Genomic DNA, 23,540 nt, shown 5'->3' on the forward strand with positions numbered 1-23,540 from the left:
TAATCTCAATTGGAATAAACTCAATAAATCTATACTAACTTTTTTATAATTCACGTTCATGTCGGTTACATCGAGCAATTGTGCTAGAGACTCCTATTGGAAAACGCGTTTATTTCACTTCTCCAAACCTCTCGCAATTACTCGAATTAATTACACAGCATTATAGTACGAATAAAACGCGATCTCGCATTTTCCGCGTCGCGGAAATTTCTCATTGCGAATAGCAACGTTAAAAAGTTTTCCCACTCCGATCATGAACTTTCCGAAAGTACTTATAACATTGCTTGCGTTTATAAACTGAGCGATAATCATGGCTATAATTATTATAAACTCAAATTTATAGTATCTTATATAAGAAAGAATTATCGCTATTTATGATGGAATTTATGCTGAGAAAAATAAAAGAAAACATATTTTCATACTATAGTTAAGTGCCATAAGTAGATAAAATATACGCGTCTATTTTTTAAGAAAATTATTTATTTTATATTGTTACAGAGTTTGGGGGGAGGAAGGGAGAAACAGATGCAATGGAAGAAATTTCGCAATAAGCAATGAAAAAACGAATAACGGAAGCAGAGTGGAATCGTATCTCCGAGATGAGTCGCGATAAAAACCTGTACGCAAATAATAGTTTCCAGTCTGTTTCCCGCTATACACGGCAACGATGAAATTAAAAAGGGAGTCACATACTGATGTTCTTTGGCGGTGTAGCGAAAACCACTGAGGAGGACACGTCGCTGAGAGGAGATATCAGTGTCTGCATCGTCGGTGATCCCAGAGTACCGCCAAGTCGCAATTTCTTAAATGTGTAGCCGACCTCTCGCCTAGAGCGGTTTACACGTCTGGAAAGAGGCGTCAACTGCAGCTGGTTTGACGGCTGCAGTTGTACGAGACGAAGAATCTTCGGACTTCGTCATAGAAGCTGGAGCGTTGATGCTCGCGGATCATGGCATCTGCTGCATTGATGAATTCGATAAGATGGATCCGAAAGATCAGGTCGCGATTCACGAAGCTATGGAACAGCAGACAATTTCAATAACTAAGGTATTTAATATACAGATAACACTATACATCTATATAATGTACAGAGAATTTTATGTACTAGAGTTGTACACATATATGTTTCTAGGCCGATGTGAGAGCAACTCGCTGCGATCCACTTGACGCTACAAATGGTTCGAAGCATATTCCTCTTCTCTTTTCTTTCAATCTATAATAGCGGCAGCAAATCCCATCGGTGGATGATATGACAGAAGAAAATCATTACAGCAAAATGTACAATTAACCGCACCTATTATGTCGAGATTTGATTTGTTCTTTGGAGTGCTGGATGAATGTAATAAAATCGTCGATAACGCGATTGCTAAGAGAATCATAGATTTACATTGTGATAACGTGAACGATATTCAAGTCGTGTACCAACAAGATTATTAGATTAGACGTAAATATTATTCTTTACTTTTTATTTTTAAATTAATTAATGGATTTATATATTAATGTACCCCTGTTACTTTCCGATCTGAATTTTACAGTTCCGAGACTCTCGTCACGGTCTTATAATTCTTTTTACACGCGTGCCTCCAATTCAGCTTGGACTCGATCATGTCCCATGTATTACTTAAGTGAAGGATTTAATATAATCGCGAATGAATGTGCGAAGTCTTCTGTCCGCCTAGATATGTGTTTGCCGATACGTTCAGCAGTTTTTCTAATGCATTGAAACGTTATTTTGACTCATCATATGCAGTTTAACGTAATTGCATTCCATTTTTATTTTCTTTCTATTTTTACGCTGTTATTTTTTATTCTTTGTCATTCTACTATGTTGCGCACCTCTGTATATAGTAGCCCTGTTATTGGTTGTAAAACTGTTGGGCTTCAGTAATAAAAATAAAATAAAAAATAAAAAAATTAGATATATGAATTTTGCTAAACAGTTTAAGCCCATTTTAAGTCTGGTGAGATACATTGGATTAAATTATTTAATGATATCAAATCAGCATTATTAATCTTATCAAATTTTTGTAGGAAGCTGCTGAGCTTTTAGTCGAAAATTACACAGCTCTCGGACAAAGAACAGGTAGTGAAAGCGGCAAATGGAGGGTCACTGTGAGGCAGTTAAAGAGCATGATTAGATTGTCCGAAGCATTGGTGAAAATAGAATGCATGGACGAAGTGACAGTAAAGCACGTCAAAGAAGGGAAACGATTGTTACAGAAGAGTATAATTACGGTAGAACAGCCTGATGTAGACCTCGAAGAAGTGGTGAACGCGACGCAAACTTAGGAATGGACCTCGATGACCAGCCACCTCCGCTCATGGGCAGCATTTGTTGCTGACGGCAACAATGATGCACCGCCTTCAACACGTATGTCTACGTAATTCTTTTATTGCATATAACGTACCTTTTGTCTTTATATACATTTATTTTCATATTTACTTTTATTGATTGTTTAGCGCCTAACGAAACACCGCAAGAACCGTCAAAGAAAAAATTAACTCTATCCTTTGAGGAATATAAGAATCTGTCGAACATGTTAGTGCTTTATATGAGAGGCGAGGAAAGTCGTGTCGGAAGGTATTTTTATTACTACATTGACAATAGAAATAACTTACCACTCTCAACTTTGTATCATATATTATCTGTTAAATTAATATTTTTATAGATGACAATAAGGGTGGCATGCGGAAATCCGAATTAATTGCGTGGTATCTTGATCAAGTACAAGATCAACTAGATTCAGAAGAAGAGTTATTAGACCGAAAAAACTTTATTGAGAAGATTTATCGATAGAGATTGACGTATCATGTATGTATTAACATCTTCATATATTTTATAGTCGGCACATTTGCATTTTATAATAGTACATTTCACAATTTTATTTTTAGGATCAAATTATAATACCTTTAACAACGACTAGCTTGAAAAGCAAAGATAGAGGAGACAAAGAAGAGGAGGATCCTTTACTCGTTGTTCATCCCAATTATGTCATGGATATATAATTTTAAGAATCGAGGTACCTTCAGAGAAAGCGCATTATTTCATAAAAAGTGTCAAAGTTGAAAAATTCAATTTACAATTTAATTTAGCGATTAATTTACCGAGTAAAGTAATACCTCTATTTCACTAACGTGGATAGAATTATCAATTTTTTAACACATGAGAAAAAGATTAGGGGCAACGAATTATATATTTAGAAATTTTGCCTCAAGGTCCTGCTCAATTAATTAATTGCCGAACGGGAGTACGAAATTAAACTGCAGTCCATGCTGATGCCATGCTGATCTCGTTTCTCACAAGGTACACGTGCAAGGAGATTCCAAATCGTTTAATTTGTCTATTGAGCGAATACAGAATTTCGTATATCACATGTTTCGTCCTTTCCTCTCGCAGTCGAAAACCAGGGCTATTTCATATTTACAGAAACTAAAATTATCCAAAATAATTTATGTATACATATATAATCGCTACATGCATATGTTACATGGAACAGGCCTTTTACTTACGACGGTTTTCCGCATCAATGTCTGTTGCGAAAGATTCCGTCTTAAAAAAACGGATATGAGCTTCGTTATCTTTGACATCGACAAGGTACTGTTAAAGATCGACGGTTTTACAGACGCATGACCGTCGAAATCTGGGCGGTTAACTCAGTAATCCACTGTTAATTTTATTATTATTATCCTGACATAGAATATGTACGATGTGGTGATATTCGATTTTCACTTAAAGCTGCACGATTATCCATGCGCGTCGTAGTTATGGGAAAAAAGTTGTAGTTTTGTAGCGACAAAACTACAATTTTATGTAATATCGCATAAATTTGTACGTTTACTTACGAAGCATCGGTACAATAATAAATCATAAATTTAATACCGCGTTATAAGCTGATATATCGACGTCTGAAACAACTGATAATAATGTCTTTAACAGCACCCTGTCGGAGGCTTTGAACACTCTCCAGAACACATGTCCGTGCGCAGCGGTCGCTTGGATATAGGTATATTATAATATATAACTTAATCTCTTAATACTGGATCTCACAGAGCCCTGCGGTAAAACAAGCGATAAATTACGTGTCCGTGAATAATCTTGCAGTTCTGTGTATTACAAATGTTCGAGAGCAAAAATTACCGCAAATATATATAACAATACGTTAATAGCTCGTCCGTCTTTCATATTTTATCCATATATCCACCAATCGTATTACTTAGTAAAACAAATTTGTTCAAAACTGTATTCTACCTTTTACTCTCTTTCTCTTTCTCTGTCCGTAAAGTTACACAAAGAGTCAAACATCTATTAAAATGTTACTCTTTGACGAGAATACGTTATGCATACATTACGAAGTTATTACTGTAATTATTACTTTCAGACGTTTCTGAAATCCTTTAACGATTGAGTACACATTCTCGGTAGAAATATTCTTAATATATTACCGATTATAATTTTCTTTTTCGCTATCTATGAAATTGCAGGTATCTCGAAGTTCACGCTGAGATTTTCGGATTGAGCTAATTTAACGATGGTTGACAATTTTACCGCGACACGGGCGGCCTCGTCGAGATCGTCGATTGGTACAATTTTTAAACCCGCATTTGCGATCAGAGCCTTAGCTTCGTCCACGTTAGTACCCTAGAAAGGACAAAAAAAATATGTCTTCGTACAATCGGTCATAATTATAATTATTTGCAAAACAAAGCGCATCGGTTACTGTACCTGCAATCTTACGACGACGGGAATTTTTAAATCTAATTCCTTAGTCGCGGCGATAATACCCTCCGCTATAACGTCACACCTCATGATGCCGCCAAAGATATTAACTAAAAGAGCGTGAACCTGATAGGAAAAAAGAATATACGTGTAAAAATTCAGTTAAATCACACAAGGACCAATCGTGATTTCGTGCACTCACTCGTGGATCAGAAGTGATAATTTTAAATGCCTCTTTCACCGCCGAAGCCGACGCACCACCGCCAACGTCGAGGAAATTAGCTGGTTCACCACCATGCAACTTTATGATGTCCATGGTGGCCATGGCTAAACCAGCTCCGTTCACCATGCAACCTATGTTACCGTCGAGCGCGATGTAATTCAAGTCGAATTTCGCGGCTTCGACTTCCTTAGAATCCTCCTGAGTCCAATCTCTTAGACCAAAGAGCTCCTTTTGCCTGAACTCGGCGTTGTCGTCAAACCGGCACTTGCAATCCAGAGCGAAATCTGTAAAAAAAATTACGTAGAAAGTTTACGCAAACCGAGTATTTACAAAATGTTGTAAAAAGAGATAAAAAGTCAAACTTGCAATTTCCATTGATATCTTCGGCGAGAGGATTCACTTCCAAGAGAAGAGCGTCCTTCTTGAGAAACATTTGGTAAAGATTTATAATCATATTGGAAATGTAATCCTTCACGTTATCCAGGCCGAGCTTCGCTACTATGCGTTCCGCCTGTTCCTTCGTAATTCCCTTATTGATGTCGATAGGTTCGTACATGATGGCACTGGGATTCGTAGCCGCGACTTCCTCGATGTTTACCCCACCTTGGCTGGAAGCTATTATGACGGGACCCTGGAAGTGGAAAGCATCCGTCAGAAATATATCTCTCTTTTAACACGCAATATCGTCTCAAACGGCTCACGCATTTCGTCAACTTACACCAAAGGCTCTTTCCATCATGACGGCAAGGTAGTACTCTTTACGCGGAAACATGCGCTGCGTGACCATTACGGCGTTGCATATCCTGCCGCCCTCGCCAGTCTGTTTCGTGATCAGCAATTTGCCAAGCATCTGGCCCGCCAACGACTTGGCCTCCTCTGGACTACAAGCAACGGCGATAAGCAACATTTCACGACGCATCTCGAATATGTCGTGTTGCATTAGTAATTCTTATCGAAATGGCCGTAATTACGTTTCACACATCTTCACCCCGCTGACGCTCGTCCCCTTGAAGTGTCCCTTTCCTCTGCCGCCGGCGAGGACCTGGGCCTTCAGAACGATATCCTTCGTCTTCAGGTCGGCGGCGAGCTTAGCCGCCTCGTCGGGTGTTTTGGCGACGCCGAATTTAGGTGTCGGCACACCGGCCTCATTCAGCAAACTGTAGCTAATGTGTTCGTGTACGTTCAGATTCCTGACTGGTTGCTTCATCAAGCTGGTCTTGCACGTGAATATCTGAAAAAGGGACGTGACGTAACGGGTTTCAGTGATAACTCTCGCATTTGTTTACATTATAATCAGGCACTCCCAGCTCTACCAGCGTCATTACATTCATAAAAGTGCGTGCCAAAGTCTACGTTGTGTACATTGATCGGGGATAATGAAAGATAAAAGTTGCTCACGCGACGTATCGGCGTTAAAAAGACGAGATAACACGAGTAGGTTTAAAGTATATGCAAATTGGTTTGTCACTATAAATCATATAACGGTTAAATATAGATCTATGCTCGAAGGTCGAACGGCGACGAACATACGCATACGCTCGTCTCACATGTAGCTTTTACATGCGTTTTGGCAATGACACACAATAAAGTGAATTGCGTAACAGAGCGGCACATTCCATTATCACTTTTAGTCCTGATTCTCCAAACGCGAATAGGTTTAAATGTTTAAACATAATTTTGAAGTTGAGTTTTCAACAGACAGCTGTCCGCAAAATATTAATTAACATCGCTCGCTATTAATTGCGTTAAAAGCTATTTATTATACTGTTCAACAAAGAATGACATTTTTGAGGCCCAAAAAATTATGGAAAACAATCACCTTTTCATTTTCACGCACTTTTTTAGTTGTCGAACAGTATTACTGATTATTATAGATATGTATATAACACGGGATAAATAAATATTGACTTTTTCGATCATCCAGCGGGAGAGAGAGAGAGAGAGAGAGAGAGAGAGAGAGAGAGAGAGAGAGAGAGAGAGAGAGAGAGAGAGCTTCTGCTTAATAATAAATAAATAAAGTTTTATTTATTATATGTTTAATGAAGTATTTTATTTATAGCTTCTACTACTAATTTTCTTTTATATTCTATTATACTATCTTTTTTATTTATTCTATCTCATGTAAGTCTTTTTATTTCAATTCTCATATTACATCACAGCTGCTGAAGAAGACTTAGCAAGTCAAAACATATACAATGCATTTTATCACATTATTGTGAATAAATTTGCACTTTTTCTTTAACCAACACCTATTTATGCTCGTTATCGGCCGTTTACCTTTCTTCTTAAGTTTTTCTTGGCTCAAGAGCGTTTGACTTATCTTATCATTAATTTTGTCTTTATGTTTTCGAATCGCGTGCCGATCGATCAATATACTCGGTCTTAAATCGACAGGCCTGGAACCAAAGCTGAAGATGTAATTAATTCACATACTCCACCAATTTTTTAGGTAATTTATTTGACGAGATATATTAAATGTAATACACAGGTAAACAAAAACAGAGAAACCCATTAAACGCTCAAGCTCAAGTAAATCCTGTTTCCTACGGAATTTTAATTCATGATTTGCGAAAGAATTTGCCGATCGGGGAATCCGTACAGAACAACGAGACGAAGCTCGGGCGATTCCGTCACGCGTCGGGTTTTCAAAAACGTACAATCGGCTCTTTAATCGAAGGCTCCGATCGCGCGTAACTGACTTTGACAACCGGAGCACGTGCGTCGGGGCTCGCGGGGCGCCTTCAAGGTTGTGCTGAAAATAAAGTTTGCATACCGGCGAGAAGAGGAGAGAAAGCGATCGATCGCGCTAGCGCGTGGAAGCGTCGACCGTCCTTTCGTTCGATTCGAATAATTGAATCCATCGTCTCATTCGCCTCGTTCGACGGGAACAAAATTGTCGGAGGAAGCGCGTCGCGCGATCGTCATCGTCGACCGGTACCGACCGCTTATTATCGACAAGTGTCGAAGTGTCCCCCTTCGCGCGAGCGGGCGCGGTAATGCCGGTAATTCTATTGAAACGCGGGGGCGGACGCGGGAACGTCGAGGGGATGACGCGCGAGGCCCGAGGGGGGCGGTACCCCGGTCGGTTGCGTAACGTCACGTCGATTCTCCGGAGGGAAAATTCCCGAGACGGAGATCCTCCGCTTTCGAACCGCTCGCGACCCTGGCGCTCGATTTAGCAGACTACAGCTGTCCAACATGGCGATCGGCGACCTTCGCTCCGTCTCTCTCCCTCTCTTTCTCTCCACTCCTCTCAGCAGTCTCAGCCGATCCGTAGCAATCTCGGGATACCCCGCGGGTTTGTTCGAACGCGTCGAATTAGCGCGATTAACGTGCACGCGGAAAAACTCGTCGGCTTGACGTACCTTGGGGCCGCTCAGTCGGCCGAGATTCTCCGCGAGTGAGACCGCCCGCGACAGCATGGTAGCCATTTTTGCCCGAGCGACGGCCGTGGACTGCCAAGTGCCACTTGCCAGGCGCGAGCTTCGGTCCCTCGTGGCCCCCACCCGAGCCCGAGGACTCGAGCGCGACATGACGTTTCCCACGCGCAAATGCGTATGACGCAGAGCAGAGGAGCCGCATGCCGCATGTGCCGCACGCGAAACTCGCGCAGCCTCGCGGAGTCGAGTGCGCGACTGTGACCCAGAGTCTCTCTGCTGCTCTGCTTATATGGAGATCCGCAAACTGCACCCTCGGTCGCAGTCTCTAGGCAACGTGGTCGATCGATTCGGCAGGATTAAGGGGATGCTAAAGCCGTCCAAATTACCGACAATTCATTTCAAAGCTCTCATTTTGAAACGGCTTTACAGATCGCAAAATCCTTTTACAGGAGTAAAGTAGAGGTACTAATGAAGGGTGGGATTGTCAAATAATTAGTAATAATTGAAAAAAATTTTAAAATGCTGTCACCTCAAAACCTTATTTTCTGATATAAACAGTTGTATACGTAATATGTACGAAATTAAACTTTCCCACCCTTCAGAAGACGTGCACAAACAATAACGTACCTTTGAAATTGAGATTGAAAGCCTGGAATAAAAATGAGAGCTTTGAAACGATCGTGTATATTTTTCACAAAAATATTCACGCAGAGCAGCAATTATGTCACAGCAGTAGTTCACGGATCTTGCGAGAGATGGCGAGATGGCGCACGCAGCTGTGGGCAGTTTCGGGGTTGGCTACATTGTCTGGTTTCTACACAGCAATCGAACCAGGACAGATATATGATACAGATATCTCGATAGGTATTTTTACATTTTTTTTCAATTATTACTAATTATTTTACAATCCCACCCTTCATTAGTACCTAAACTTTACTCCTGTAAAAGGATTTTGCGATCTATGAAGCCGTTTCAAAGAACGAGCTTTGAAAGATATGTGGTACAGATATCGCGTCAGACATTTTTACATTTTTTTCAATTATTACTAATTATTTTACAATCCCACCCTTCATTAGTACCTAAACTTCACTCCTGTAAAAGGATTTTGCGATCTATGAAGCCGTTTCAGAGAACGAGCTTTGAAAGATATGTGGTACAGATATCGCGTTAGGCATTTTTACATTTTTTTCAATTATTACTAATTATTTTACAATCCCACCCTTCATTAGTACCTAAACTTTACTCCTGTAAAAGGATTTTGCGATCTATGAAGCCGTTTCAAAGAACGAGCTTTGAAAGATATGGGGCCCGATTTTCTATCTACAAACGTATGCGTAAACTCTGCTCTAACAGAAAAGCTGCAAGCTTATTGGCTAAAAACTGTGCGACAGAGCAAATCAGTTTGCAGCCTTTCTGTTAGAGCAGTGTTTGCGCATATGTTTCTCGTTAGAGAATCGGGCCCATGTGGTACAGATATCTCGTTAGGCAATTTTACATTTTTTTCAATTATTACAAATTATTTTACAATCCCACCCTTCATTAGTACCTAAACTTTACTCCTGTAAAAGGATTTTGCGATCTATGGAGCCGTTTCAGAGAACGAGCTTTGAAAGATATGTGGTACAGATATCGCGTTAGGCATTTTTACATTTTTTTCAATTATTATTAATTATTTTACAATCCCACCCTTCATTAGTACCTAAACTTTACTCCTGTAAAAGGATTTTGCGATCTATGAAGCCGTTTCAAAGAACGAGCTTTGAAAGATATGTAGTACAGATATCGCGTTAGACATTTTTACATTTTTTTCAATTATTACTAATTATTTTACAATCCCACCCTTCATTAGTACCTAAACTTTACTCCTGTAAAAGATTTTGCGATCTATGAAGCCGTTTCAAAGAACGAGCTTTGACAGATATGGGGCCCGATTTTCTATCTACAAACGTATGCGTAAACTCTGCTCTAACAGAAAAGCTGCAAGCTTATTGGCTAAAAACTGTGCGACAGAGCAAATCAGTTTGCAGCCTTTCTGTTAGAGCAGTGTTTGCGCATATGTTTCTCGTTAGAGAATCGGGCCCATGTGGTACAGATATCTCGTTAGGCAATTTTACATTTTTTTCAATTATTACAAATTATTTTACAATCCCACCCTTCATTAGTACCTAAACTTTACTCCTGTAAAAGGATTTTGCGATCTATGGAGCCGTTTCAGAGAACGAGCTTTGAAAGATATGTGGTACAGATATCGCGTTAGGCATTTTTACATTTTTTTCAATTATTATTAATTATTTTACAATCCCACCCTTCATTAGTACCTAAACTTTACTCCTGTAAAAGGATTTTGCGATCTATGAAGCCGTTTCAAAGAACGAGCTTTGAAAGATATGTAGTACAGATATCGCGTTAGACATTTTTACATTTTTTTTCAATTATTACTAATTATTTTACAATCCCACCCTTCATTAGTACCTAAACTTTACTCCTGTAAAAAGATTTTGCGATCTATGAAGCCGTTTCAAAGAACGAGCTTTGACAGATATGGGGCCCGATTTTCTATCTACAAACGTATGCGTAAACTCTGCTCTAACAGAAAAGCTGCAAGCTTATTGGCTAAAACTGTGCGACAGAGCAAATCAGTTTGCAGCCTTTCTGTTAGAGCAGTGTTTGCGCATATGTTTCTCGTTAGAGAATCGGGCCCATGTGGTACAGATATCTCGTTAGGCAATTTTACATTTTTTTCAATTATTACAAATTATTTTACAATCCCACCCTTCATTAGTACCTAAACTTTACTCCTGTAAAAGGATTTTGCGATCTATGAAGCCGTTTCAAAGAACGAGCTTTGACAGATATGTCGTACAGATGCTTCGTTAGACAAGGACAGATATCTCTCGTATTATTATTCCTTTCTCTATGTATGTAATTTGCATGCACCCATTTATTCCTCTCTCTCTCTGTCTCTGTCTCTCTCTCTCTCTCTCTCTCTCTCTCTCTCTCTCTCTCTCGCTCTCCCTCTTTCCCTCTCTCATTGCTGTCCCTCTCTCTCTTAATACACTGGGTAGCGTACACTTAGTATGGTAAAATCAGGATTTTTTGGAATTCTAGGGTATATTTGAAGAAAAAAAAACGGTAATGTTATTTAGGACAAAAAACTCTGTTTAATATTTCGTTGATAAAATGTTGAGAAATGTAAACGAAAATACATATATAAATGAAATATATGTTATTTTTTTTATTGTTACTGTCGAAAGTAAATAATATTACATATAAAACCGTAATGCAATTGAACATACATATTCATACACACGCACACGCAATCGCACGAGCACGATACGCATACGCACATAAATATATTATTTTTATTTTTTTTGTGGGCCCCAGGCCCCGTCCACGATGACGATGTCACGGACATGGGACTTCTCCAGGATCATGCTCCTATTACTTTGTACTAACAATAAGAATAATTCTGCATAAATTTTTATTTTGTGCCTTTATATCATATGTATTTTTCAAGCAAAGTGCATTTGCAGAATTTATGCGATGGAAGATGTATACACACACACACACACACTACGTTAACGCGAGCGTTACTTCTGTAGTAACTTACGATATATCACTCGTTTACGCGGAGTAAATTATCGTAAGTTACTACAAAATCCCGTTTACGCGAAGGAATTATCGTAAATTACTACAGTAGAAGTAACGCTCGCGTAAACGTAGTAACAGACTCACACACTACACCATGTGTTTATATGGGGCGTTCCACGCCAAATCGGACACCATTTGGGTTTTGCATCTTCGATTTTTTTGAAAATTTTTTATGTTATAGTATTGGTTGAAAGAGGCCTCCATGATTTTTTTCAAATTTTTTTGTCGAACCGTTTTCAAAATATCGATATTTGAAAAATTACGTTATTTTTTTTTAAACGTTCATAAATTTACGAAACATGGGCCAAATGGAACGTTTTTTTTTTTTCAAAAAAATTTTTTTTAATTTTTTTTAACTGTATTTCTATAAGATTTTGAAATTTTTGACACAAATTTTTGATTTACAAAAAACACGTACTGATCGATTTTCTCCAAAAATTTTTGTAAAAAACTATCATCGATTTCACAACTTTTAAGCCTAAATTTATAATGAGATAATAAATTCTTCTCTAACAAAGATTATATTCAGAGCAAAGAATCATTAGACAAGCGATATATTAGAGCTAAGACAATAACAGGAACGCAGAAATATCATTGTGTAATTCCAGACGGAGAAGGCATTTTGAGATTTAAACAATTTTCATCATCTGTTGAATCTCGAATTTTTAAAATATTTAAACGTGTAGAAAAATAAACGCTACTTAATAAAAAAAAATTTATCAAGCATAAATAATAAACGCTTTAATTTCACTGTATTTTTTTCTGAAATCAATTTGTAAACTATTTAGTAAGTAATCACTATGTCTTAGATAATTATTAATAGTAGTTCCTGTGTAAATTATTTTTTCTTTTCAGATATTTTTAGCACAAATAAATAAAAGATGGAAATTAAAAATCGAAAAAAGAAATAGATCCCGTTATTATCTCATTATAAATTTAGGCTTAAAAGTTGTGAAATCAATCGATGAGTTTTTTACAAAAAATTTTAGAGAAAATCGATCAATACGTGTTTTTTGTAAATCAAAAATTTTTGTCAAAAAGAACCCCGCACAAAACCTATGGAAATGGGTTCTCGGCGAATTTGTCTGAAACTTTGGGAAAATGTTGTTCATGTCATCTTGATCAAAAGTTCTCATGGCAACAACTTTCTTTAAAACAGAATTTTTGCTCCAGGAGACCTCAAAGATGGATATTTTATCACGCGATCACAGATGATTTTACCCATTCAGCTTTTAGAATAATGATTGTGTGTGTGTATTGCATAACCCATGAAACCTGAGAACAAAATCGGTCCTTTTCAGGGCCATAATAATGTGCAAAATCCGATCGCGCAACCTTCTTGCGGTGCACATTGGATAACGCTAATCCCGACGGTTCATACTGTTATTACTGTATTCCTCAATACATTAGGTTATTAGGTTTTATGGGTTATGCAATATACACCCAAACACACACAATCATTATTCTGAAAGCTGAATGGGTGAAATCATCTGTGATCGCGTGATAAAATATCCATCTTTGAGGTCTTTTGGAGCAAAAATTCTGCTTTAAAGAGAGTTGTTGCCTTGAGAACTTTTGATCAAGATGACATGAACAACATTTTCCCAAAGTTTCAGACAAATTCGCCGAGAACCTATTTCCATAGGTTTTTGTGCGGGGTCCTTTGAAAATCTTATAGAAACACAGTTTGAAAATATTTTTTGATATTTTTTATTAAGTGTGTTTAAAAAAAAATTTGAAAAAAAACGTCCCATTTTTTTGGCCCATTTTTCGTAAAATTATGGGCGTTTAAAAAAATGTAACGTAATTTTTCAGAAATCGATATTTTGAAAACGGTTCGACAAAAAATTTGAAAAAAATCATGGAGGTATTTTTCAACTAATACTATAACATAAAAAATTTTTTTAAAAATCGGAGATGCAAAACCCAAATGGTGTCCGATTTGGCGCGGTACGTCTTATATATATCTTCCATCGCGTAAATTCTATAAATGAACTTTGCTGGAAAAATACATGTGATATAAAAGGCACAAAAGAAATTTATGCAAAATTATTCTTAGTACAAAGTAATCGGAGCACAATCCTGGAGACATCCCGTGTCCGCGATATCGTCATCGTGGACGAGGCTCCGGGCCCAGAGAAAAAATAATCGTAATACAAACGATAGACCCTCGATATTGTCGTACAAAATGTATGTGTATCTATCCCTATAGCTTCTTCTCCTCTCTATATTATAATGAAAGAAACGTATCCTACTGAAAAAGGCCCGTTTAGCGAAATAGGAAGCCGATGCCAGCTAGTCTCACGCGAAAAGCGAACGTCGAATTTATAACACAATGGCTGTGTTCGGGAAGCGCGCTATTAGCGCTATTGCATCATTCTATCTTTATCGCTTCATCAGGTGTAAAACAAGGATAAAATAAGCAAATAGCACTAATAGCGTCTTCCCGAACGCACCTAATAAATTAATATTTAGCATCTCTATCGAATTTCTATCAAAAAACGAGACAGGTCATTTTTTTGTTTTCTAAGAGAATTCAATCACTCTCTCTAGCCGAATTTCACTAATATTTAAACGTCAGAAACGCACGTGGTCCGAGTTAGCACAGGTCCGACAGATTTCTTCTATATATAGACGGCATAGTTGCCAAATATATTTTCATGAAAAGAAAATTTATCTTCAAAAATCAAATAATATTATGAGCATTGCACAAAAAAATATACACGAAGAATGTATTTTGAGAATCAGAAAGATTAAAAAAATGCGACAAGTTTTTTCCCTCCGGATGAAATTCCAACGTGCACTTCTAAGGTCAACGCGCATCCTTTGCTAAACGAATGAATTCATACACGTTTTGCAGCCAGATTTTTATTGACGTGATACAGACGGGTGTACATCTGAGCCTCAATAAAGCGCAAGTTTAATCGTAAATCAGTTATGCGAAAGATCTTAGATCTTATACTTGTCAATAAAGTTATAAAATCCGCAAATAATGCGAAAATTTGCGCAGTCCCTGGTGATTCGAATATAAATGGATCGCGTCGCTTCGCTAATGATCGGATGAACATTTTCTAAAAAACGCAACAAAATATTGCTCCACTAAATAAGCTCGCACAAATCGCATCTGACAAAACTGAAATTTAACAATATATGTAAAATCATAAAGCTATAAATTAGTTTTTGTTTTTAACAAGAGAAGTTGAGACACGTAGCGATAAAATTGAATGAATTTCCAACACGATAAAGATAAGTTTAATAATTTTTTTCTACGGTTTTCGTTTCTTTTTTTAAAAAATAAAGATGTTAAAAAAAATCAAAATAAAGTAATATGTAACAAAAGTTTCTCTTGGTGTAAATTTTTAAAAGGAGAAAGCAAGTTTGAAAGAATAATATGATGAATCAACATTCTCTGAATACATATAGAAACCATTCAATTTTTTCCCGACGCGTTGTGGGAAAATATGACGGCTCCGTATAATCGTTAATTACCGCTAACGAACCGTCGTAAGCAAATTCCTCGAAACGTTAGCTACAAAAGAAAACAAAAACAATTTTGGGACAAGAACGGAAGCGTTCGTTTGATCGTCATCGTCTTCGTTTCTAAGCCGAAAAGATGTACGTACTCCACTAAGATAAATTATAATTATTCTTGATATCAGCATTCGCGGCACCCTAAAGTCCCGATGGATAAAAACTAAATACTTAGTAGCATCCGAGTTTGATTTAGTCGGGCAACGTGAACACAGTTACACGTTTGCCCGTCTCTGTTGAAAAAAAAACGCGACGATCACCTTTTTTCTTTCTTTTCAAGTACTCTGTATACTTGAAATATAAATGTATAAAAACGATTAGGTACTCGCCGCGATGGAAAGAAAGTAACACAATACAATTTCTTTATGATTCTCAAAATCAAATCTGTTGGATTTCTAAGCACAAGGAAAAACATCTCTTTTGCTTATGTATTATTCGACAAAGCAATGATACTCTTCATGGAGTGCAGTAACGGCTGTCGCATACTAACAATGGAAACGAAGACGAGGGCGGAAAAACGGATATAAAAGATTGAAAAGCGCACTCGGAAGGGAAATGAAAGCACCGCGAGTTTCCTCTTCTCGACGGTCCTTCGACTTATTCGCGAGGCAACGATACTTTACGCAAATATCCAGTATTCTGTATACAATCATAATTAGCTAATCATCCGTCGACGAAACATATCGCTCGCGTTTAAAAACAGCCGCTCGGCCGTAAAACTGCACACGTTATGCAGTTATAGATAATTAACAAACTGAATAAAAATCTTAATTCTTATATCATTATGTTATAATAATTAAGATTTATTCAGTTTGATATCTATACTGTTCATCAGCTGCGTTACCCTCTACTCTGATGCTAAGAGACTGAGTGTAATAAATCAATACTATATAAATTTAATATTTATTGCATTTGTTATAGAAGTTATTGTTTTACCCCATCAAGAATGGATCGATAGATCCTTTGAAATAGTTTTACATCATTCATTTACATTACAAGAAAAAAATTATTTGAGGTGCAAGAGATGCAGTAAATTGACAAGTCTAATAAGTACCCGCGTCAATATATACTATGTATACTAATTCACATTCTCAATTGTGCTACTGTTATTATTTGTCATCAGACAATTATAAACATACACATAATAATTAGATAGATATTATATATATATACGCATGTGTGCATAAGAATATATGTAATTTATAAAAAGCGGGTGCTTATCAGCCTTGATACGTTACTGCCTTCTGCTACGCGGACGGCCAGAAAGCATTTTCAGGTTCAGGCCGTATTGCTAAAAAAATCCAAGACGCGGCAACGCCGCGCGGCGTTGCCGCGTCTATAGCATATGTCTCTCCACCGTGCGTCCGTTTGAGCAATTCAGTGGTGTGTGTACGTGTACGGACATACACCACTTCATAGAACCTGAAATTAGTTGGTAATACTGAAACCGGAGTTTCGCGTTGTCACCACGCGAGGTCTCCAATATCAGTTCGGCCTTTGCTTTTAGTTGACAGAGTTGACATTACCGACGTCGAGGAAGTTCGGCCTTAGCTTTAGCATCCCCTTAACAAATCCCGCGAACCTCTCGGCGAAAAGACAACTCGCGTTCGCATATCTCGTTCCTTCACCCCTTCGGCGAGAAGCAGTCCCCGGCGTGCGATTTTCCCTTTTAGGTTATGTCCCAGGAACCATACCCGCATGTCGATTGTCGATTGTGGCAGTAGCCCGAGACCGAAACTACACGAAGTGTCACAAGTCACAATGTGACTTTGATTTCCGTGAAGATTCACGACCTGATCTTGTTTACGTGACATTTTCTTCCCTGTATTTTAACATTCACATCAAACGGGGTTGGTAGCTCCAGGATGCAGCCGCTCGAATTAACGCATTTCCCCAAGTTGTTTGTTGAATCAGAAACTGGCACTAACAGGTATTCTTCAGATGATTCCGAACCCAGATGTTCCGATTGATTCACACGAACGGCCTGCTCTGGCAGGCCACGAACAAATCTTTGCTGGCTAAGCTGCGAAAGAAGAGCGGCTACACCTTTGCGAACTGTATGAAAGCCCTGGAGCTGCACGAGCGAGAACGATGTGGATAAGGTAAGAAGCACTCCACGACCGCTTCGGCATGCACACCTGCGACTCCAATTGATTTATGACGGAACTTCTTTAGTTCTTCCTTGCTCCAGGCTGAAAAGTAGCTGAGAGAACAGGCGCAGCAGTACGGCTGGACTCAGGTGGCCAAGCTGAAGGGCCGCAATACCAGCGAAGGGCTGATTACGGTGACGGTGGACGGACATCACGCAGCGCTGGCCGAGATCAACTGCGAGACCGACTTCGTAGCGCGGAACAAGAAGTTTCGTAATCTCGCAGAAGTGGTGGTCTCCACCGTACTGAGTCACGCGAAGTCCCAGGAGATTCAGAACGAAGTGCAGCGGACTATCTTTCACGCGGACAATCTCAAAGTTCTGCCGGCCACGGACGGCAAGCCCCTGAGCGACCATTCTGCCCTGACGATCGGCAATGTTGGAGAAAACATCGGTCTGAGGCGCGCTCTCGCCATCAGCGTACGATCGCCGGACGTGACGCTGTTCGGCTGCACGCATCCGACGCCGATGAATCCCATACCCGTGTCCTTCGGCAAGTACGGCGCCCTCGTGGCCATCAAGTGCGAGGAAAATGACGATATGCTGGGTACACAGCTCTGCCAACGTATCATCGGTAGGTCTTGTTTGTGAAGACACTCGGATAGTTGAATCGAGAGGCAAAAAGAAGTGCAACGCATTCGCAACTGTTTTTTTCTTTGTAGGCATGGATCCGCAGAAGATTGGAAACCCGGGGGTAGACGAGCCGCACAACAACGCGGACGAGGAGCAGTGCATGATCTACCAGGAATTCCTGCTCGATCCTAGTCTCTCCGTGCAGCAATTGCTGGCGGAGGCGCGTGCCGAGATCGTTGACTTCGCGCGTTTCGAGATCGGCGAAGAGCTTGACGAGGAGCCAACGCTGAAGAGCGTTCTGACTTGCGGCTGATGTCGACTGCCGATCGTTATCTATCGTTAATATTATAAGTTTTTCACGGTAATACACGATAGCTATTATTTGTATTATTTACATCAAAAAAGCGAAGAAATCATATGTGAAAATGGATTCTTGAGTTATTTATCTTTAAGAACGAACGTTTGAAAGGAATAGTCATCCTCAGTTTTCTCAGCTATGTATAGTGTATTGTATTGTAATAAAATCGATGATGATCTATCGTAAAATTTAAATTATTATTTCAATTATCCTTTTAACGTGTATCAAATCTTGAAGCTCCTGTCTTCTCACTGCAGTCATAGAATTATGTTATTATAGCAAAAGAAATTAAGAAATCGTATAAATTCTTTTTTTTTTGCGCTCTATATATTTTCTTTTTCTCGATAAATGCGACGGAATATTTTACACGCGTCACCAACATTGTTCGAATGTTAAAATGTATTCATATATAAAAAAATTGAATATAATTCGAAAATTCGAAAAGTATGTACATAGTCAAATAAGATACATGTTACGAAAGATTCTCGCGGTACAAAACGCCCGCAGGAATTGTCTTCGCTTTGGTCCTTTTCAGTTTTCTCGCGAGCCTCACGGACTTCCACAGCCACATCCGGGAGTCCTTCTTCCAATAGAGCGCGATACGAATATGAAAAATCAAATATTCAAGAAAACTATTTCAAAAAATCTCGTCCTTACTGTCTTTAATAACATTCTGAATATCGTGAATAAACTATTTAATGTCTGTTTGAATTTCTTTGTCAATATAGGTTTTATACAAGTCCTGAATTTTGAAAAATCAATTTGCTTCCCAAAAAGATCAAACAGTCATGGATAAATAAGAACATTTGACTTGGAAAATTTTCCGGTCCCTAGATCACCAATTGAAAGGTAGATTTTTCTCTCGTCTTGAAGAGTGGAACGGTTTGCTCATCCTGCTCGGAATCATTGAAGTAATCCGTTTGCACGTCGCTTGTTCTAAATCCTAGGTGATTCTTCGTCTCGAGCTCCAGATTTTCCAGAGCGGACGTGAAATTTCCAATGTCCTTGCAAATCCCAATTCCAACCTAAATCAAATAAATTTATTTAAAAAACGCAATAGTTTTCATTTTAAAATAATCATCTTGCACTATATAAAAGTATAAAATTGAATAATGAAAATGTACATGTACATGTCTTAAAAGAATTAATTAAAAATTAGATGTATTAATTTATATATTTTTCAACACAGAATTTGTAACATATAAGTTTCTCACATACTACGTTTACGCGAGCGTTACTTCTGTAGTAACTTACGAAAATCGAAAAAGATACGTAGGAATCAGATATGTAGGACAATTGCTATGAATCAAAGTCAATTAATTCTGAAAGAACGCGTAGCACTAAGACCGTTTTCAATCAGTAATTTTATATCCTATCTTGACAAAAAACATGCCAAAACAACCTTCAAAATATCTCAGGCTAGATACTTTGGAACAAACTATCCAACAAATTTAATTTGTATTCAAGAACTTGGCTTATCACATGAAAGTATAAGGTTTCAATGCGGTACCAAAACCAAACACTGCCAATCAATCGCCAATCGATTTAAAAAAAAAAACTACCACGGTCAAAGTGGAGGGGCCAAAAGAAGATCAAAAATTTGTTTTTAATTTCCTATAAAAACGAGAAACCACCAAACGTTTTGAATACGGTACCAAATACTACCAATCAACCACCAAACGATTGGTAAAAAAAATATATCAATAATCCACTTGGGGGGGCTAACTTTGTTGAGGTGGAGAGTCCGTACCCTGCTCTCATCCTTCTCTCTGCTGTGACTGACGGTGCGTCGCCCGTCGGTCGAGTCATCGGGAAGAAAGATTTTAATGATTGAACTCCGATTAACTTAATCGGGAACTGATTTACTCCTCGCAGCTAAACTTTTTGTAGTTTTCGTTTTCTCTCTTCTGGCTAATGTTTAAGTAATTATGTACCTGTTTTATTTTCAGTAAAGTATATGACAGCGCAGCTGCAAAGGACGAACTTGAAATATCTTATTATTTTGTTAATCTGGATAGAATTCTTAATCTTTTGTTGACATACGGAAAGAAAGATTAAATTAGAAACAATTAATTGTACAGTTAGAAACTTTGCTTCAAGCGATTTTGCCGGTTGAACTAATCGCTGATTCACTTAATTAGTGATTAACTCATTAATGCATATTTTGTTAACGTGGATAGAATCTTAATCGTTTGTTGACATGTGGAAACAACGATTAGATTAGAGACAATTATATAGTTCAAAACTTTGCGATCCTGCTGGTTGAACAAATTACTTACAGCTCGCGAAGAAGGAAGCCAGGAGTAATTACTGATTCTCCTATTTTATTAAATTATCGTAATATTATTAAAAGTTATGAATCCTCATCATCTTGTTGTCGTGTGTAATAGAAAAATCAATAACATACGCATCTTTTGTGTGTTGTAACATGTATAAAAAGATATATTTCGTGGACGTACAAGTACAAAATACATTATTAAACTCTTACACAGAGGCTGTCTTCCTTCAGCCTTTTACTTTCTCATAATCCTTCCTCTTCGACGATTTAGAACTAAAAGTGATATCTAAGTCCGAAGACTTGGCGATATTCATCATCGATGCTAACTTGACAGACGTCTCAGCCGCTCGAGCGAAATCGTCCACGGAAATTACCTTCAACTTGGCGTCTAGTATCAATTGTTTAGCTTTCGCTACATTCGTACCCTGCAAAGAAACACGCTGCTTACTAAAAAGAAGAAAAGAAAAACAAAATGATACGGGGCTAATGTAATTTAAAAGAGTAATTACCTGTAATCGTGCGATTATGGGCACCTTCAGATCTAGTTGTTTAGTAGCGTCTATGATTCCTTGGGCAATTATATCGCATCTCATTATGCCACCGAAAATATTCACCAAAATAGCTTCCACCTGGAATACCATTGACATATCAATCCTTCGTCGTTTTAATTCAGCCGATTTTTATATTAATAATTACATTCGGATCCGAGGATAGTATCTTGAAGCCTTCCGTGACCGTCTCGGTTGTAGCGGTGCCGCCGACGTCCAAGAAATTTGCCGGCGCCCCACCGTACAGCTTGATAATGTCCATGGTGGCCATCGCTAGCCCGGCCCCGTTCACCATACAACCGATGTTCCCGTCGAGAGCTATGTAATTCAAATTGTATTTCTCCGCCTCGACCTCCTTCGGGTCCATCTGGGTCGTGTCCTTCAGCGCGAACAGCTCCTTCTGCCGGAAATCTGCACTGTCGTCGAACTTACATTTGCAATCCAGAGCGTAATCTGCGGCAACAAGACGCAAATATAACGCGCTATTCAGTTCTATTATCGAAACGCATTACCATGCGCTCTTGTTTCTCGTATCTTATCTCATTCGTTGTCAGCGTACATTCGCCACAGATGTCTTCCGCAAATGGATTGATCTCGAGCAGCAGCGCATCTTTCTCGACGAACAATTCGTAGAGACTGGAGGCGACGAGCGACGCGATCTCCTTGCCGTTCCCCGTGAGTCCCAGTTTATCGGCGATGCTGTTCGCCTGCGCGGACGTTAAACCTTTCCTCACGTCGATCGGTATGTATGCTACGGCTTCCGGATTCGCCGCAGCGACGTCCTCGATGTTCACCCCGCCTTGCTTGGAAACGATCATCACGGGCCCCTTATGAAACGTAAAACGACAGCGAATTTAGATCAAGCTGTTCCTGACGGGAGTCACAGGGGAAATTTATAAAGTCATACTCACGTTGAAGGTACGTTCCAACATCACCGCCATGTAATACTCCTTACGTGGAAACATACGCGCCGTTACCATCACCGAATAGCATATCTTTCCAGCCGCACCCGTCTGTTTGGTCACTAGGACCTTGCTGATCATGCTATCCGCCAATTCCTTCACCTGTTCAACGCTGCAACAGAAGAGATCGTCATCTCTTGCTTCTCTCTCTCTCTCTCTATCTACTATGAATTATGTACTCCGTCGTGTACCCACGTGTCGCACATTTCGACGCCGCTAACATTGCTACCCTTAAACTGTCCCTTCGCTCTACCCCCAGCCAGAACTTGCGCCTTCAGCACGAGGTCCTTTGTCTTCAGACTCTTGGCCAGAGTGGCCGCTTCATCAGGCGTCTTCGCCACCCAGAAAGGCGGAGTAGGAATGCCGGCTTTTTTCAACAAGCCGTATGCGATGTGCTCGTGTACCTCTAAATTTCGCACCAGTTGTTTGACAACCGGAGCCTTGTGCGTCAACAGCTGCAATAAACAAAGTGGTCTTACGTAAAGAATATCCGTATGCAGATGCGCGATTTTACGTGCAAGCAATTTAATCCTACATTCGACAGTAAAGCAACTCGTCTCAAGATACAATATTATTATTACCTGTCTGTTTATTCTTCGCGCACATGTCCCCACCAAGGATGATATCATGAACGACATGATGACAATAACTCAGTTTGAATATATACTATGTATAAAATATATATACTGCTATACATGCATGCGCATTGTCACCGCAATATCCACGCTTCCTGTATATATATATAGTTATAAAAAAATATAAATAAATTGGACATTTCATTTACAATTTTGATTGACAGTTTCTTTATATGAATCTCAATTCACTTACGAGACACTCACGCGGACACTCCGTGCACATCCGTCATCGCGACTGACACTGAGCCGAGTAGGCGGTAAGCGCATATTTATGCTTACTTCTTTTTTATTGTAAATGGTGATAAGTGCCACCACGATTCATTATCGGACGACACTTCATTCGATACTATGATATATGCTTGCGTTAAAAATATCATCCACGTTTTTCGAATAGATTTCTATAACTGCGTCATATTCAGTGCGTGTTATCACTTCTTGAAGAAATTGCTTTTATAAAGCTTTACGATTATGAACCTATGATATGATTAAAAATATGCGCACTTTCGTCGGGATGAATAACACAATGAAAATAAGT

General features: G+C 38.9%; 2 protein-coding genes and 2 pseudogenes across 4 annotated transcripts; 2 read left to right on the top strand and 2 right to left on the bottom strand.

The window, feature by feature from the left end:
• The first annotated feature begins 695 nt into the window (after positions 1 to 695).
• Positions 696 to 2,806, top strand: LOC143905583 (DNA replication licensing factor Mcm6-like; annotated as a pseudogene). Its single transcript, XR_013259242.1, has 5 exons — positions 696 to 782; positions 832 to 1,047; positions 2,032 to 2,371; positions 2,461 to 2,581; positions 2,670 to 2,806. The product of XR_013259242.1 is annotated as a DNA replication licensing factor Mcm6-like (transcript).
• Positions 2,807 to 3,317: 511 nt separating this feature from the next.
• Scsbetaa (Succinyl-coenzyme A synthetase beta subunit, ADP-forming) lies at positions 3,318 to 8,440 on the bottom strand. Its single transcript, XM_077421112.1, has 7 exons — positions 8,306 to 8,440; positions 5,912 to 6,171; positions 5,659 to 5,821; positions 5,307 to 5,571; positions 4,920 to 5,224; positions 4,724 to 4,843; positions 3,318 to 4,639 (listed from the first exon to the last, which is right to left on the bottom strand). The coding sequence occupies exons 1-7, from the start codon at positions 8,369 to 8,371 to the stop codon at positions 4,469 to 4,471; spliced, it is 1,350 nt and encodes a 449-aa protein (XP_077277238.1). The 5' UTR covers positions 8,372 to 8,440; the 3' UTR covers positions 3,318 to 4,468.
• An 8,631-nt stretch (positions 8,441 to 17,071) lies between these two features.
• On the top strand, positions 17,072 to 18,770 carry LOC143905600 (elongation factor Ts, mitochondrial-like; annotated as a pseudogene). The gene is made up of 3 exons (XR_013259246.1): positions 17,072 to 17,604; positions 17,694 to 18,225; positions 18,314 to 18,770. The product of XR_013259246.1 is annotated as an elongation factor Ts, mitochondrial-like (transcript).
• Positions 18,771 to 20,971: 2,201 nt separating this feature from the next.
• On the bottom strand, positions 20,972 to 23,497 carry LOC143905595 (succinate--CoA ligase [ADP-forming] subunit beta, mitochondrial-like). The gene is made up of 8 exons (XM_077421111.1): positions 23,199 to 23,497; positions 22,952 to 23,100; positions 22,566 to 22,825; positions 22,320 to 22,482; positions 21,968 to 22,235; positions 21,557 to 21,861; positions 21,370 to 21,489; positions 20,972 to 21,285 (listed from the first exon to the last, which is right to left on the bottom strand). Exons 2-8 carry the CDS (start codon positions 23,006 to 23,008, stop codon positions 21,088 to 21,090), a joined length of 1,371 nt encoding a protein of 456 aa, XP_077277237.1. The 5' UTR covers positions 23,009 to 23,100; positions 23,199 to 23,497; the 3' UTR covers positions 20,972 to 21,087.
• Between the last annotated feature and the right edge of the window lie 43 nt (positions 23,498 to 23,540).

The sequence above is a fragment of the Temnothorax americanus genome, unplaced genomic scaffold (assembly GCF_048541705.1).
Source record: "Temnothorax americanus isolate GAGA-0224 unplaced genomic scaffold, ASM4854170v1 Scaffold64, whole genome shotgun sequence".
Lineage (NCBI taxonomy): Eukaryota > Metazoa > Arthropoda > Insecta > Hymenoptera > Formicidae > Temnothorax > Temnothorax americanus.

Coding starts and splice junctions, on each gene's coding strand:
- Scsbetaa (XM_077421112.1), bottom strand. CDS start 8,371: ATGGCTACCATGCTGTCGCGGGCGGTCTCACTCGCGGAGAATCTCGGC. Junction 5,822..5,911: donor GGGGTGAAGATGTGTGAAAC/GTAATTACGGCC, acceptor CGTTGCTTGTAG/TCCAGAGGAGGCCAAGTCGT. Junction 4,640..4,723: donor CCGTCGTCGTAAGATTGCAG/GTACAGTAACCG, acceptor TGTCCTTTCTAG/GGTACTAACGTGGACGAAGC.
- LOC143905595 (XM_077421111.1), bottom strand. CDS start 23,008: ATGTCGTTCATGATATCATCCTTGGTGGGGACATGTGCGCGAAGAATA. Junction 22,236..22,319: donor TGTTGGAACGTACCTTCAAC/GTGAGTATGACT, acceptor ACGTTTCATAAG/GGGCCCGTGATGATCGTTTC. Junction 21,490..21,556: donor TACTATCCTCGGATCCGAAT/GTAATTATTAAT, acceptor ATGGTATTCCAG/GTGGAAGCTATTTTGGTGAA.